Consider the following 15,602-nt stretch of genomic DNA (forward strand, 5'->3'; position numbering starts at 1 on the left):
AGATTCGGAAGATTCGAAGATTCGATCCCTAGACGGATTCTAAAGATTCGAATCCCATCTGTCACCGTCCGTCCACACGGCGCTGCGACAATTCTGCGACCGGGGTTTCTGCGACCGATTTGTGCTCACCGGAAGTGTCAAAGTAATCAAAAGTAGCCCAAGTCGGCCATCTTGCATGTCAAAAGTGTCGCAGAAACTCCCGCCGGCACTGGGTCGCAGCGTTGGACAATCTGGCCAACGTTTTTGTCGCAACTTTCTGCGACATTACAAAAAGACCGTTATTCGTATGTAAAAATGGTCATTTTCGTGGTTTGCTCGACGAGAAGGAGTTTTGATATAGTAAATAAATATACTGGCGTGCTAATTCATGTTTTTAATGCGTTTTTTAAATTTAACTATTGTGTTAAAATGAAAGAATGTAAATAATAATTTTAATGTAAATGCATATAGCATATTTTTATTGTACAGAGTGTGTTGTGAAGACCATCAACCATCAAAAAACCTCAATCGTTTCATCAGTAAATGACTCAAAACAAAATAGCACAACACTGTTTGTTTTGTTTTTGTTTTGCACTCCACCCTACCAGCACAACCAACGTTTAAGTCGATAGAAGTGCTTTTGATCATCGACTTGTGCATCGTTTTTATTACGTCTGTTTTTATGTTATTTGTGAACAAAAACATAAACTCCAGAATAAAACTCTTTCTAGTCGAGCTAAAAAGGATACGGATAACGGACATATCAAAAAGTTTGAACAATACTTAAGCGCTTCCAAAACTACGCTTTTAACGTTTACTTGTTTTTACATTGATGTTTTTGACTTTCTAAAATGCTTACCCATGTAATGATTCCCCAAAATATGTTATAGGGCGCATTTACATTGAAGTTATTATTGACGTTCATACATTTTAATTCAAAACATGAATTAATACGTCAGTATATTTATTTACTATATTAAAACTTCTTCTCGTTGAACAAACCGGCGTTACTTGTTTTTACTTTAATGCTGTTGACTTTCTAGAATAATAAAAATATGCTATATGCATTTACATTAAAATTATTATTTACATTCTTTCATTTTAACACAATAGTTAAATAAAAAAACGCATTAAAAACATGAATTAGCACGCCAGTATATTTATTTACTATATCAAAACTCCTTCTCGTCGAGCAAACCACGACAATGACCATTTTTACATACGAATAACGGTCTTTTTGTAATGTCGCAGAAAGTTGCGACAAAAACGTTGGCCAGATTGTCCAACGCTGCGACCCAGTGCCGGCGGGAGTTTCTGCGACACTTTTGACATGCAAGATGGCCGACTTGGGCTACTTTTGATTACTTTGACACTTCCGGTGAGCACAAATCGGTCGCAGAAACCCCGGTCGCAGAATTGTCGCAGCGCCGTGTGGACGGACGGTCAGATTCTAAACACGCTTTCCAGACTGCACCGTCGCGTAACGCGACGTCGCCTGACAGGCGCTGAATTCCATACTCGGGGCCACACTACAGCGCGACGTCCCGTTTCAAAAGTAGCCCAGTTTCGGCAGAATAATCGCGCAAGCCAAGCGTGACAGAGGTAGGGGAGTATGTGGAAATATGTATCACATTGGGGCGCAAACTCGGCTAAAATTTTTTGTTGAACTTTGAGGTAGTAATGCATGATATTTGTTTAACTACGTATTTTATGCACCCTGAGTGAGTTTGGCGCTTCTACATTTGAAATTCACTGAGAAAACCATCTAAAACAAATCGATGATATTTTGCCCCGTCGTAGGAGGTATATATTTCTCCGTTATCTCCTACTTGTTGAAGAGCAGTTTGTTTACGTTTCGGCTCCCGAAAAAACTTGGTAAAAATATTAATTAAAACTGAGTTCCATAACTGAATTACATTTGTGAAGCCTAAAAATAAGTAGCACAATGAAAAATCCGATGTTTCGTGGATAATATTGCTCGTTTTGTGTTTTGGCTTGTATACGTTTTGTCTAGCTGTCGGTTTGTTTACGTTTCGAATTGACATTTGAAAAGAGCTAGCGCGTCGTCGCATTTTTCGCTGTTTCTACACTAGGCATCGTCTAGCGCGATTTGTGCGACATTTTTTTTATATGGAGCTGCTGTAGTGTGGACCCCGAGTGACACGGGGATTTTAATTGATATTTTATCCATAAATTTTTCGGGTGCCGAAACGTAAACAAACTGCTCTTCAACAAGTAGGAGAAGATGGAGAAATATATACCTTCTACGGTGGGCAAAATATCGTCGTTGTCTGTTTAAGTTTGTTTTCTCAGTGAATTTCAAATGTAGAAGCGCCAAACTCACTCAGGGTGCATAAAATACGTAGCTAAACAAATATCATGCATTACTACCTCAAAGTTCAACAAAAAAATTTAGCCGAGTTTGCGCCCCAATGTGATACATATTTCCACATACTCCCCTACCTCTGTCGTGCTTGGCTTGCGCGATTATTCTGCCGAAACTGGACTACTTTTGAAACGGGACGTCGCGCTGCAGTGTGGACCCCGAGTGAGGCAAAATATCGTCGTTGTCTGTTTAAGTTTGTTTTCTCAGTGAATTTCAAATGTAGAAACGCCAAACTCACTCAGGGTGCATAAAATACGTAGTTAAACAAATATCATGTATTACTACGTTAAAATTCAACAAAAAATTTTAGCCGATTTTGCGCCCCAATGTGATACATATTTCCACATACTCCCCTACCTCTGTCGCGCTTGGCTTGCGCGATTGTTCTGCCGAAACTGGGCTACTTTTGAAACGAGACGTCGCGCTGTAGTGTGGACCCCGAGTGAAGGATTTAGATCGATGTCGATTATCCGAGTTGTTCTATCCAACCCAACCTATTTAGCCCGACCTATTTAGAACGAACAGATTGAAACTGGTTTAAAGTTTAGTACAAAATAAAAAACGGTTGGGGTAATGGTACCAATAGTAGTTTAGTCATGTAACTAACAAAATGATGTAATTTATACTTGTCAAGAACACAATATTTTACGTATTTATACAAATTCTGATCGAAACACCATTATTCTTCTGAAAATCATATTTTTTCATATGGAATCATTTATACATTGTTAACACGTTGACTGCCATGTCACCCAAAAGTGGTTACAGTTCTAAAAAGTTCTAAAAAGTTTTTTATCCAAAAACAAACAAAAATGTAACATAAAAATTATAGTATTATTTTTTGTTATAATTCTTTGAGTAGCAAAATTTTTGCTTAGCCTTTAAAAATCGTTGGTTTAATAAATGTTTTAAGCAAATTTTATTAAAAAAGATTGTTCTAAAAAAGTGTGCTAAAAACACTTGGCAGTCAATGTGTTAAGGAACTCAGCATACATTTTAGTACAACCGTTTGGCAAATATTATTTTTGCAGCCTCTATAAAACGGAGGGGGAAGATTTATCTTTTGAACACTCCATGGAGGATCAAAGAACATTTCATTCTTGGACAAGTAACGCTACAGTGTTTAGTTCTTCGTAGAGCTAGGATTTTATTAGCACCTCTTACCATCATGGGGCCACTTACCCTAACAATTCGAACATCAACAAAATGCACAGATTTAAAAATACTGATCGATTAAGAAGAAAACATCAATCTTTAAGCACTATTTAAATCTGCGTCTATTATAAATCTGCTAAATAAAACTGTTGCTTTCAATCAGTGTATGCAAACGTAGATTCCATTCAAATTACAGATCATTCTTCCATAAGTGACCCTTGGTATCATGCAACGCAACTGAACTCTGCTGAACTGCACATCACTGTACGTTCCAATAGACTTTTGTCCAATAGACTTATGTCCATCATTGCACAAGACGACGATAGACTAAGCTTTTTAATTTGATGTCTTGATCTGATTGGTCGGCCCCATGAGCGCTCACTCACCAACTTGACTTCGTGGGTTCGAATCCCAACCGGACCCCCTTTCCTGTACGAGAGGACTGACTATCCATGTCCTCAAAGGGAAAAAGTCTAGTAAGCCCTTAACGGGACAGGCATGACCAACACGGTCGTTACACCAAGAAGAAGAAGAAGATCTGATTAGCGTGCCGATGCGGGTGTATCGACGTTGGCCAACGATGCTATAAATACTGAATTGAATATTTTATTTAGTTCTTTTATCTTCAAGGAACTAGTGGATACACTTGCAGTTATGCGCAGCACTGTTGTGCCGTTTTTCTCCGCATAAAACGCCAATAGTTGTGCCCGCTGTAAAATGAAAAAGACAAAAACAGATATCCACCGCCGGGTATGAATGAAATTAATTTATCGTATTTGACGTCGTCTCCTGGATAAGGGCGCGTGCGCAGATTCATGTGTCATCTGGTACATGGGAGGCTTGTGTGCAGAAATCTATCAATAGAATTCCAGAGGTGATAGGTGATGAACGGCACGGGAGCATACGGAAAAGAAAGAAAATTTGCTTGCATATTTTCCACCAAGCGGGAACCGATGCCAGTTGCTGCAGTCGATTTGTGCACAAACTTGTGACCACCGAAACCGTCGCAGTCCAGACCGTGTTTCGATGCGATGTGTTCGTGAAAAGTAAGAACCAGTAAAATAATGTTTTACATTCACGGCAACCTTCCGGACTGAGCGCTAGGTGAAAATTGATAAAGAACGACAAGCAAAAAAAACTAAAAAGGGCTCCAACCAACAGCAAACGGGTCGATATACAGGCAGCTCCAACCCCCACGTTGCAACAGAGGGTTCGCGCCACACCACCCCGCGGCCGTGAGTGTGAGAGTGGAGCAAAGGGACAGTATTAGTTGGTGGACGGTGCGTTTCCAGTTCGGTTAATATAGTTTGCACGCCGTCGACGCTTTTAAGCCCTTTTTTCGGCACTCGAAAAAGGTACGCTTGCGAGTGGAACATGAATCTTTGAAACTTCCGTAGCGCCATCTCAGCTATCATTGTTTCGCCAAAGCCGTACCGTGGCCCAGTGTGAAAATGACCTTTCGCAGCATTTGTTTGTCCTATCTCGCAATATGGAACATTTTCCTGGTGCTCCCGATCGTTACATCGGACAATGATTACATCTCAGGTAAGTGTGGAGAAATTCTGGCGAGTGTTAATGCATACAACAAAGCAGAAACGACCCCTCAAATTGTTTACACTACACGGTTGACTTGGGCGCCGCCACATTCGTTGGGTCGATATGGTTTAAATGTGCACCAAACAAAGCACTTCCATCATGCCTCCGCATTGTGGGTGGTTTGTGTGGGTGTGTTTTTTTCTCTTTGGGTTTGCATGCCCTGAATTCAACGATTACTTTGATATCCTATTCATATGGACTTGTTGCTTCGTGTACGAATCGTACCAACATGTTTAACATAGTTTCATGTGCATGAATATGCAAATAATGTGCATGAATGATCCTACCACAAACATAAGGGCCTTATTGTGTGGAAACCCGTGTAATACGCGACATATGTTTACTAGCTTTCATCTCCGGAAAGTATCGATGAGAATAGCGAAAACAGCAATGCTGATCGAATATTCTGTAATGGGGAAGCTTTTCTTTTCTGTTAACACTTGTATGTGAAATATTTGAGGTTCATCTTCCAATTTACTATGAGTTTCAGTTAAATCGGATCATTATTGTGCTTGGGAAATTGAGCAAAGAAGAAAAAAGAATGTAGATAGGAGTTTACACTATACAAAAAAGTTTACAGTATAGAAAATATACAAAAACAAACATGAATTCATTTAAACAACTTAGCTTTCAAATGTTTAAATCGATGCATTTTGGTTAATTTTTGATATATTTTCCATATAGTTTTTTTCATCTTAACATATAAATAACTAAGTTTATATTTTTCTTCTTCTTTGGCGTAACGATCGTCTTCGGTCATGCCCTATTATGGACTTACTAGACATTTTCCCTTTCTGTACGTGCATAGCCAGCCTCCTCACTCAGGGGAGGGGATCCGGTCGCGGTTGAGATTTGAACCCACGCATAGAGTTGATGTTATTTAAAAAATAAAATTATGTTCAAACATTTCAAGACGAGAACCAGAGTGTATCACAAGAGGCCGGCCAAAGTGTTCATATTTCTTCAAATGCAATGTAAAATTTTTGTTTATAAAATAACTGAATGGAAAAGTAACAGAAAATGACATACGATATAATTGAATAAATTCTCACAAGTTAATAATAAAACAAAACAAACTATAACATGATAATATAGTTTTAAGGAGAATTCTTTGAAATTATTAGCTAATCATTTTCCAGATCTTATCACGAGGAAACACCACGCCACAGGTGTGGGATCGAAAACTCTCTTCGGAGAGAGGCCTTGTCCCACTTGGGGATGTCGTGCCACAAAAAAAAACCTTATATTATACTACTTGTATTTTACTACCACTGGGTTTCTACCACTGGTTTTGATAGATCAATAATTTCAATCCTGCACTTTCCAGTTTCGGATTCTTTTCACTACTTTTCAGTGGTAGTTCAATTCTGTAGACGATTCATCAGTTTAATTTTAATAATTTGTTAAATTAAACGTTAGCTACCCCTTTTCTACCGGCAGGATATCGACGAAGATTACATCCAATGACGCCGATGTCCTGGACAAAGGGTAAGTTTAGAGAATCTTGGCGACCCGTTGAAAGAATTCGGGTCTCAATTCACGCATTCACTTCTGTGGATTTCTCAGATGGCGATACGGCGGAAAATATGGTGAAAACGATCAACATTTGGATCGAAGAGCAGGCGCGGCGTCGCTTTTTGAAGCACCTACAGAGTATGCAGGCGGCCAGTAGCAAACCCGCTCCGATACCATCGTTTGCCGACCCTGGCGTGACCTACACCTACCAGCTGCCCCTGAGTAATCAGATCAATTCGGTCGAACCGATTAACTTTGCGGTCGGACCAAGTGATCCACGGTTCTACGATCAGGCCAGCGGTGTTGCCCGGGAACCGGACCTGGAGGACGACGAGACCGACGTTGACGATGGCTTTCCGTACCGCTCGGGACCGGAACCAGATGCCGAAAGGCCGAAGGATCATCGGCGCGAGTCGGAATTGACCAACGACGCGGAGCCGATAATGGACCAGGACTTGGTGTACGGTTACCGTCATCCGCCACCACCGCCCCCGATCCGACCCAAGCTGGGCAAGGGCACGCACATGCGCAATCAGGCCAATGCCAAAAACACCCTCACCACACCGGCGCCCGGCGGCTCGCAGCTTGTGGACCGACGCAACTCGAACGGAGTGGTGCAGCAACCCATCGAGCTCGGCACCGGCCTGGGCATGTATCTGATCGCGCTGATCGCGGGTATCAGTGCGGCCATAACGGTGGCTCTGATTTCGATCGGGTTCGGATGGTACACGTAAGTGAAAACAGTCAACTTACGGAAAACAGGTCGACAATACTTTTATTGCTCTCCACCCACAGGCTGCACAAACGGACCAAAGCAGCGGCCGATGTGGAGTATCCGGCGTACGGAGTGACCGGACCGAATCGAGACTCGACGGCGGGCTCCACCGCTGCTGCCGCCGGCGATCGCAAACTGGCCCAGAACGCCCAGATGTACCACTACCAGCACCAGAAGCAACAGATCATCGCGATGGAAAACACCACGCGCAGCGCCAACCACTCCGAGCAACCCAGCGAGGACGAGAACGAGGAAGGCGACTACACGGTCTACGAGTGCCCTGGTCTGGCACCGGTAAGATATGAACATATACAAGAGTAATCAAGACCACCGTGACCATGGCCACGTGAAACGCGCCACGTGTTTCAAATTCAAATAACAACTAATTACCGAAGAGGTCAAAGTCTCTAAAATTTAAAAAAAATAACAACAAATTTAAAAAAACCGTTGAGTTAATTTCCATTAATAGAAAATTTCTTAATTGAAAACCTTTTTGCTAGTGCAATTCCGACACCAATCTACTCTCCAGTAATTTCCCAAGCTAGAGGGAAGAACCTACACCCCGTTTGAGTTCATGCTATCTAAAGATAAACAATGTTTTTAAGAACAACGACACACATTATAAAAAATAAGCTTTCGAACATATCACCTATGCTGCTCGAGTTTCGAATAAATTTTGAACTATGTTGTTTAAATTGATGCGATGAAGACAAGCTTGATCATACGAAACCAATAATAAAATCCGTTTACACACCACGCCACAGGTGTGGGATCGAATCTCGAGTCTGGCAAGCCCCTTCTTTAAGAATTATCTTTACAGTGAAATAGTTCCCACATGTATCTGCCAGTTTGCGGCGTTTCTTGAATGTCACTTGATTCTTACAACATTTTTGTTTTGTTCTTTCTCTTCCAAGACTGGTGAAATGGAAGTGAAGAACCCGCTTTTCCTTGAAGAAGGACCAGTGAATGGAGTCTCCCTGCAACCATCGATCAGTGGTGAAGGTCCAGCCCTGGGGGTGGTCTATTTGGAAAAACCCGTGCAACCGCAGGCCCACAACAATAACAAAAAATCGGTAAGATGCCCGGATGGTTAACGTGATGATGGAAAGCAGGTTGATAACCATTTTTTCCTTTTTTTTTAGGGTACATAAGCTGTACGTCAGAAACATGGAAACATATTTCCTTTTTGTCGCCAAGGTTTGAATTTTCATTTCACGCTACTTCGAATGCATTGTCTTGCTCAGAGTAAATAGAAATTTGAAGGCCTAAGCTTTTTATTTTGAAATTGTTCCTGAAATCGGTTTGCCTTCGGTGGATTTGTATTTATTAATTCAAGATAAACAAGATAATTTATTTGAGATAAACGTAAAGTTTCCACCTGTTAAAAATGGTATATATGGATTAATGCACGTGCAATAATGTACTGCGCACCATAAGAAGCCTAAACAAACTTCCTCTGATAACAACCACGTCCAGTTACATTCTGTACCAAATCCTAAACCAAATCTATTTAATATCAACCGGTTTGTATCGCTAGTCGGGCGATTGAAAGAAATTATATCATCTTGCAGTAGAAATAGAACGCTGCGAAGGCAGCAAAAAATGATAAATATATTCATTGACATATAAATTCAGAGAATAACACACACACATACACACCAACACACAGAAAAACGTATATAAATATACATATATATATATATAAATGTTGAAATATGTATCAAAAATAGATTTTATTCTTGCTTGCATTGGGCAACTATATGAAAAAACGGGAAAATTTGAGCTGAAATTACGTTGCAATCGAAGAGGGTATAGTCAAATGATGAGTCGAATAAATGGAGTGCACGCAGCGAAAGTATCTATCTTTTTGGTGGTTAAAATGCGATAGAGATGCAAAATCAGAATGGTTTACTTCGCCTTGATTGTGCGACAAACAATAACGAATGTGTTACAATTGATGATGCAAATGTTGCAAAAACAAACAAAAACAAAAAATGCAACGGTATTGGAGGCTAAATCAAACACGAGATAGAGGAAATTCCGTAGGGTGTGGGAACAGTTGTGATTGGAATGGAAGTAGTGACAAACCTTGTCGTAGCCAATAGTATTTGTAATAACCGTCTAATAACTGCTCATCTGATGAGTAAGGCAGCTAGTTTACGTACTGTACATTTCCCAACAACAAAAAAAAACAAACAAACAAACTCAACCCGATGACTTACTTTTCTTGCTACATCCGGGCTGAGCAAGCATGTTTGGCCGGTGGACAAACAAATAAACAATCAAACTTTGGCTCTGATCCAATTTTTTAATCGTGCAACTTACCGATCAGCAAATACAGGTACGATGGTAGTCGATAAACTTGTGTAACTTTTATGGAAACTGTGTGGAAGCAACCAATAAATAGCATCAAATGTGTCGGTTATCTGTGTATAGAGTTATTCATAATTTTATGTCTTGTACTATTTCTTCCACTATGCTCTGAGGAAACAAATAAAACAAATTCCAAATGTATACTTATTCCTGTTTTAATCATGCACGAACACACTGATTAGTTTTTTTTTAATGTTTAAGAAATCTTTTTCCTCGCGCTATACTAGGGTATACATTTTAAGTTTAAATTTCCTTACGTTACTCGTAACGTGTTTTTATTTAGAGCCACTTAGTTTCAAACATATAACTATGAGTAATCCAGCCTAGATGGGTCCACCAAAGCCGAGTGGACAAATTTTCATCGGCGTTAGGAAAAATGTACACAATATTTGAATGAAATACATTTTATATATAACTCAGCGGCCAGTCAGAAGGTTTAGCCGAAACGATTGATGTTGGCGCTTCACGATCAACTGTTCTCCATTGTGCTCTAGTTAGAGAGCTTTAGAACACTAGCTCCGAGCCGTCCTTTCTTAGACCCTGGCATCCATCGGCACTTCCACATATTTCTATATTTTTCTTTGCTATTTGACAAGATGACCAGCCATATAACAGATTCCGCCACTTTGATATCTACCGTTTGCTTCAACTTCTATTGCACTTTGAGTTTCTTTAGCAAAGTCAAATCATGCTTCAAATTAGAGCTCTCAAGGTTTTAAAGTGAGTTCTTAAGAATAAAGAGAATACTGAAAAAATCCCCAAAGCGAACCCGACATGTCTTACAACATCCAAATTGTACTGGATTCAATTTGAATGATATAATTTGTTCTCACCACAAAAGAAATGCTATTCTTGATGATGTTGTTTTCCAAAGAAAGTTGCTGGGATTATTAGTTTTTAACTGCGAAATCGTTGAAATTTGTTCACTTTTTTCAATACATTCGTGAGTACGGAAGGGTTTACTGGAATGAAATCCTTATTCGCCGATCATTTACAGACAAACGCTTCTCGATTTCGATGCTATGCGTCGAAGTTCGAAAGCCTTTTGTCGTAAAGCAAAAATATATAAAAAATATGTGAATTCACTTTTAATCACTTCACCTGGCGAGTTTCGTAGTATAAAAAAGTGTCGTTAGGAATAGAATCTTAAATCTAAACCGAAGCGATGCGTTTATATTTTAACAGCAGCTTGACTGGACAACAAAATGAGCGTGACTGTCTGCACAACATACAGAAATGCCTTATCGAATCTTGCCGTACCCCGACCGAAGGTGGGGCGACGTGCGCGTTGTTGGTGGCCGAAGACGGTGTGGCGCGTCAGTCGGGTTGGCCAGTTTGAAAAGCGTTAGGAAAAGTGGGGAAAACGCTATATTACCCGCCGACTAGCAGTCCTGGCGAACTAGTGCACTTCTATCCGTCCACGGTGTTAACATACTGAGGGATCTAACTCCTCCGATTGAGGCAGGGATACTCGGACAAAATAGTTGCAGGTGCATAGCGTTAGATTATTCAGTTTGGTTTTTTGCGTACACACAACTATATAAAAAAAATATATCACTTTGTGAATTGTGCTTTTGGCAGGTCGCTAGGTGTAGGATGTGACTTCCAGCGTGAATGCAGAGTGAAATTAACGTGCTTGGATAGTTCCTCCATCAGTTAAACTTTGTGAGGTGAGCGAAATCACTGCTCAAACATGTTGTCCCAAACCACCCAGTGTAAAGGAGAAAAATATTTTACAGTTATATGTTACGGTATTTGTATGTTTTCAGTGGGGTGATTGAATAATAACTAAATTTAGTAGATGGTTAACTCTTGATAATTTCTTTCGTGTTCTTTTAAATTTTCGTATAATATTAAAAACAGACCTAAGCCGATGTGTTACAACTAATGGAAAGCAAAATAATAAAAAATAATAATAATAAAAAACAAAAAGTATCAAAACACCCAGTGCCAATGTGCCAGTGATAGACTCGGATTTTACCGGACTGTTCCCAATGCCACAAGCCGCAGGCACCGGCAAAGTCGCTGCATCCAGCCAGGAGTTTAGCTCCACCGAGAACCCGTTTTCACTGCATCTCTTCATTACATAAAAGGTTCGCCAAAGTGATGTAACGAAGAAAACTGCACGCGTTGTACGCGGTGACAACTTCGTTCGGCACTTGTTTGGCCTGTTGCCTGATTCTTCCCGCTGCCGTTAATGCGGTCAGTATCATGGCACAGAGATTCGCCCACTGATATAAATTCATATTTCGAGTGTCCTAAAGCTATACGGTGACATAGGACATAATACGTGGATGGTGTCCCAGTGGGTTACATTTTCTCATGGGGATCATATGATCATCAGGGAGGGATTTTATTACGGGAGGGAGTTGAGATGAGTAAGTAGAAAGGCAGTTAGTCTCTGTTAGGTTAGGACCTCCACCAACCAAAGCCGGACCGTTGCCTACTTCTAGCATTGCGATCAACTTGCGTAATGTTTGAACGAGGTAAACCGTACAGCGTGGTGTCTAAATGTGCATGTGCTCAATTATGTAAGTCTGCATTGGGTTCGCAATCCTACGGCTTGGGCAGATTGTTGTTGCATACCGGCAAATGCACTTTTTCGACTCCCCGAACGCCTCCACCGTCGAGGTTGGTTTTGTTTCTGCAATTACTCTTAATCCACGGTAGCTGCATGCATTCTCTTGATTTTTTTTGTTTGTTTCTGCTATGTCTTGCTATTGCCCATAAGCATTTAGCTCATCGTCGTTTGATGGCTTTATTGGTGCAATTTTGCATGGCATTGTTTTTTGCTATTGTTACTAAAGAATCGGAAAGAAAGTTCTAGTATCCGTACTTACTTCACTGCAAGTAGGTAAATGGAAGACTGGAAATTGACAATTTCATACCAACAATGCAACACTGTTTCAGTTTAAGTTGCATTAAAGTTAACACATACATTTAAAATTGATTAGTCCTACTTTTTTCAAATTTAACAACAAATTCCAAAAGCTATTTCAATTTTTTTGATCGCAAATTACATTGTATGATGCAATATTGTTGTTCTCGTAATCTGAATCAGTTTTAGGATCAGTAGGCATTTTCATTCCAATTCTTTCCAAAACATTATAGCTTCGAAAAGATGCCTAGAATTACCATCAACGGGACATTATCTTGATCTTAGTAGACATCTTTAGAACTATTATGGAATCGGGTCAAATTTCCAGCATCTTTCGAAAAAAAAACTGGTTGAAATGATACCTTGGCACTTGGCAGGCAAGTGGCATTGATTATTGAGTATGGCACATCATCAATACTCATCATGTACGGATACTTTTTTGTCATCGATTTTGAACCTTTTTTTGGGTTTCGTTAGAACAAAGTGACCTACAAGTAACTTTTTCGAAATGTTAAGTACTCATTGGATAGATTAGAAGTTTATCTACGATATGTCGTTTAAATGGTTGTCCTAGGTCACGTAGTCGCTGAGATAACTAGGCTTAAAGTTGAAATTGGTAAATGTACGGATACTTTATTGTCAGACTGTATGTTTGAACTCAACAAATTCTTCTATGTTTGAGCATAACAATTTCTTTATGTACTGGCGGGTTTGAGATATGCATAGGCTGCGCATCATACAACCATTGTTGAATTAAGGCTTAATCTCGTTGTGGTACCTTGTTTGCAGAACATAAATCGCGCTGAAACCCGTACGAAAGTAGCAAAAGTATACGAACCATGTGGTACTTTGTCGCATGCTGCATAGTGCTGCTATTGTTATGGCTCCACCTCGACAACCTGAGACCGGCTAACTTCCCGCCCGGTCCGAAATGGTACCCGATAGTCGGCAGCGCGCTCTCGCTCATGTCCGCCCGCAACAAAACAGGAATGCTGTGCAAGGCGGTCGAGCGCATTGCCTTCGATTACCCCGAGCATCGAGGGGTCATTGGCTTCAAGATCGGCAAAGACATGGCGGTGATGGCGGTTACGGCCGAATCGCTCAAGGAGATGATGAACAACGAAGACTTTGACGGACGGCCAACGGGCATCTTCTACGAAACGCGCACCTGGGGTCTCCGGCGCGGAGTTCTGCTCACTGACGAGCAGTTCTGGCAAGAGCAGCGACGCTTCATCGTCCGCCATCTGAAGGAATTCGGCTTTGCCCGGCGCGGAATGACGGAGATCATCCAGAACGAGGCGGCCTTCATCCGCAAGGACTTCGAGGAGCTGATAGCGCAGAGCGGCGACGGATGCGCCGTGGTGCAGATGCAGGGCGCCTTCTCCGTGTACGTCCTCAATACGCTGTGGCTCATGATGGCCGGTGTGCGGTACGGGAAGGACAACAGCGACCTGAAGTACCTGCAGTCGCTGCTGCACGAACTGTTCGTCAACATCGACATGATGGGTGCGCTGTTCAGCCACTTCCCGTTCCTGAGGTTCGTAGCTCCGCGACTCTCCGGCTACCAGCAGTTCGTGGAGATCCACGAGTGCATGCACCGGTTCATAGGGGCCGAGGTGGAGCGCCATCAGCGCAACTTCAATCCCGACGACGAACCACGTGACCTGATGGACGTGTACCTGCGGACGCTGGAGAACAACAACGCACCGTCGGACAGCTTCTCCCGCGAACAGCTGCTCGCCGTTTGCCTGGACATGTTCATCGCCGGCTCGGAGACGACCACCAAAACTCTCGACTTCGCCTTCCTGTACATCGTGCGCAATCCACCGGTCATGCGCCGGATACAGCAAGAAATCGACGAGGTTGTCGGCCGCAGCCGGCTACCAACACTGGAGGATCGTCCAAAGTAAGTGAACTTTCAATTTCCAACCAGCTTTTGCTTAGCGAACAGAATGTTTAAATCATGTCAGCACACTTTCACTCAACTTTTACCCAAGAGCTACAAGGAGTGCTTTTTCTTGATTGCAGATTGAACTTTTTTAAAAAAATCAGTAACGAGAAAATTTGTTTATAAAATTCTATTCCAATCAAGTTGTTAAAACTTTAAGATAGAAAGTGTTTTTACTTAAGACACTTCGGAAAAATTGGGTTACAAAAAATCGAAGCTTAATTTATTGTTCTGAATCAGGTTTGTTATTAATGGGTTAGAATCATCCAATTCAACTTCAACTTAAAGTTAGTAAAAAGCAAGCTTTTCATTTCAAGCCGATGAATTCTGTCCCATTTTTTTTTTTGTACGATAGAAAGCTAAGCTTGCTGCGGGACTTTACTTTACTTGATTTTACTTTTAACACCCAGCATGCCATACTGTGAAGCAGCGACCCTGGAAGGATTGCGTTTGTTCATGTCGAATACATTCGGTATTCCACATCGAGCACTAAAGGACACCAAACTCTGCGGTTACGACATTCCCAAGGTATGTTCCATACATAATCTTTCGATCCGAGCGTCAACTGCTCATTACTGTCCGGTTCTTGCTTTCCCCAACCTAGGACACCATGCTGATAGGCATGTTCCGCGGGATGATGCTGGACGAGAATCTTTGGGAAAATCCGACCCACTACGTGCCGGAGCGATTCTTAAAGGACGGCAAAATACACATCCCGGCGCAGTACCATCCCTTCGGTGTGGGAAAGCACCGGTGCATGGGTGAGCTGATGGCCAAAAGTAACCTGTTCCTGTTCCTGACGACCACACTGCAGTCGTTCGATCTGCTGCTGCCCAAGGGAGAGCCCTTTCCGTCGGATGTACCGCTTGACGGAGCGACACCGAGCGTCCGGAAGTACCACGTTGCCATCCGTCCCCGCTGAGCCATTAAATGGTTGTGTTGTGTGAGAAAGCGCGAATGGGCAGGGCCATCATATCGTGTCGATAGATGGTCGCCT

The 15,602-nt window shown here is 41.6% G+C and overlaps 2 protein-coding genes across 2 annotated transcripts; both read left to right on the top strand.

Moving 5' to 3' along the window:
- Window positions 1–4,971: 4,971 nt before the first annotated feature.
- On the top strand, window positions 4,972–9,659 carry LOC131263087 (neural proliferation differentiation and control protein 1). Its single transcript, XM_058265235.1, has 6 exons — window positions 4,972–5,065; window positions 6,557–6,604; window positions 6,683–7,361; window positions 7,427–7,700; window positions 8,321–8,479; window positions 8,549–9,659. The coding sequence occupies exons 1-6, from the start codon at window positions 4,972–4,974 to the stop codon at window positions 8,555–8,557; spliced, it is 1,263 nt and encodes a 420-aa protein (XP_058121218.1). The 3' UTR covers window positions 8,558–9,659.
- Window positions 9,660–13,496: 3,837 nt separating this feature from the next.
- On the top strand, window positions 13,497–15,527 carry LOC131261937 (probable cytochrome P450 303a1). The gene is made up of 3 exons (XM_058263809.1): window positions 13,497–14,563; window positions 15,016–15,133; window positions 15,210–15,527. The coding sequence occupies exons 1-3, from the start codon at window positions 13,497–13,499 to the stop codon at window positions 15,525–15,527; spliced, it is 1,503 nt and encodes a 500-aa protein (XP_058119792.1).
- The last annotated feature ends 75 nt before the right edge of the window (window positions 15,528–15,602 follow it).

This window comes from Anopheles coustani, chromosome 2 (assembly GCF_943734705.1).
Source record: "Anopheles coustani chromosome 2, idAnoCousDA_361_x.2, whole genome shotgun sequence".
In the NCBI taxonomy this organism is placed as follows: Eukaryota; Metazoa; Arthropoda; class Insecta; order Diptera; family Culicidae; genus Anopheles; species Anopheles coustani.

Coding starts and splice junctions, on each gene's coding strand:
- LOC131263087 (XM_058265235.1), top strand. CDS start 4,972: ATGACCTTTCGCAGCATTTGTTTGTCCTATCTCGCAATATGGAACATT. Junction 5,066..6,556: donor GGACAATGATTACATCTCAG/GTAAGTGTGGAG, acceptor TTCTACCGGCAG/GATATCGACGAAGATTACAT. Junction 7,701..8,320: donor AGTGCCCTGGTCTGGCACCG/GTAAGATATGAA, acceptor TTCTCTTCCAAG/ACTGGTGAAATGGAAGTGAA.
- LOC131261937 (XM_058263809.1), top strand. CDS start 13,497: ATGTGGTACTTTGTCGCATGCTGCATAGTGCTGCTATTGTTATGGCTC. Junction 14,564..15,015: donor ACACTGGAGGATCGTCCAAA/GTAAGTGAACTT, acceptor TTTAACACCCAG/CATGCCATACTGTGAAGCAG. Junction 15,134..15,209: donor GCGGTTACGACATTCCCAAG/GTATGTTCCATA, acceptor TCCCCAACCTAG/GACACCATGCTGATAGGCAT.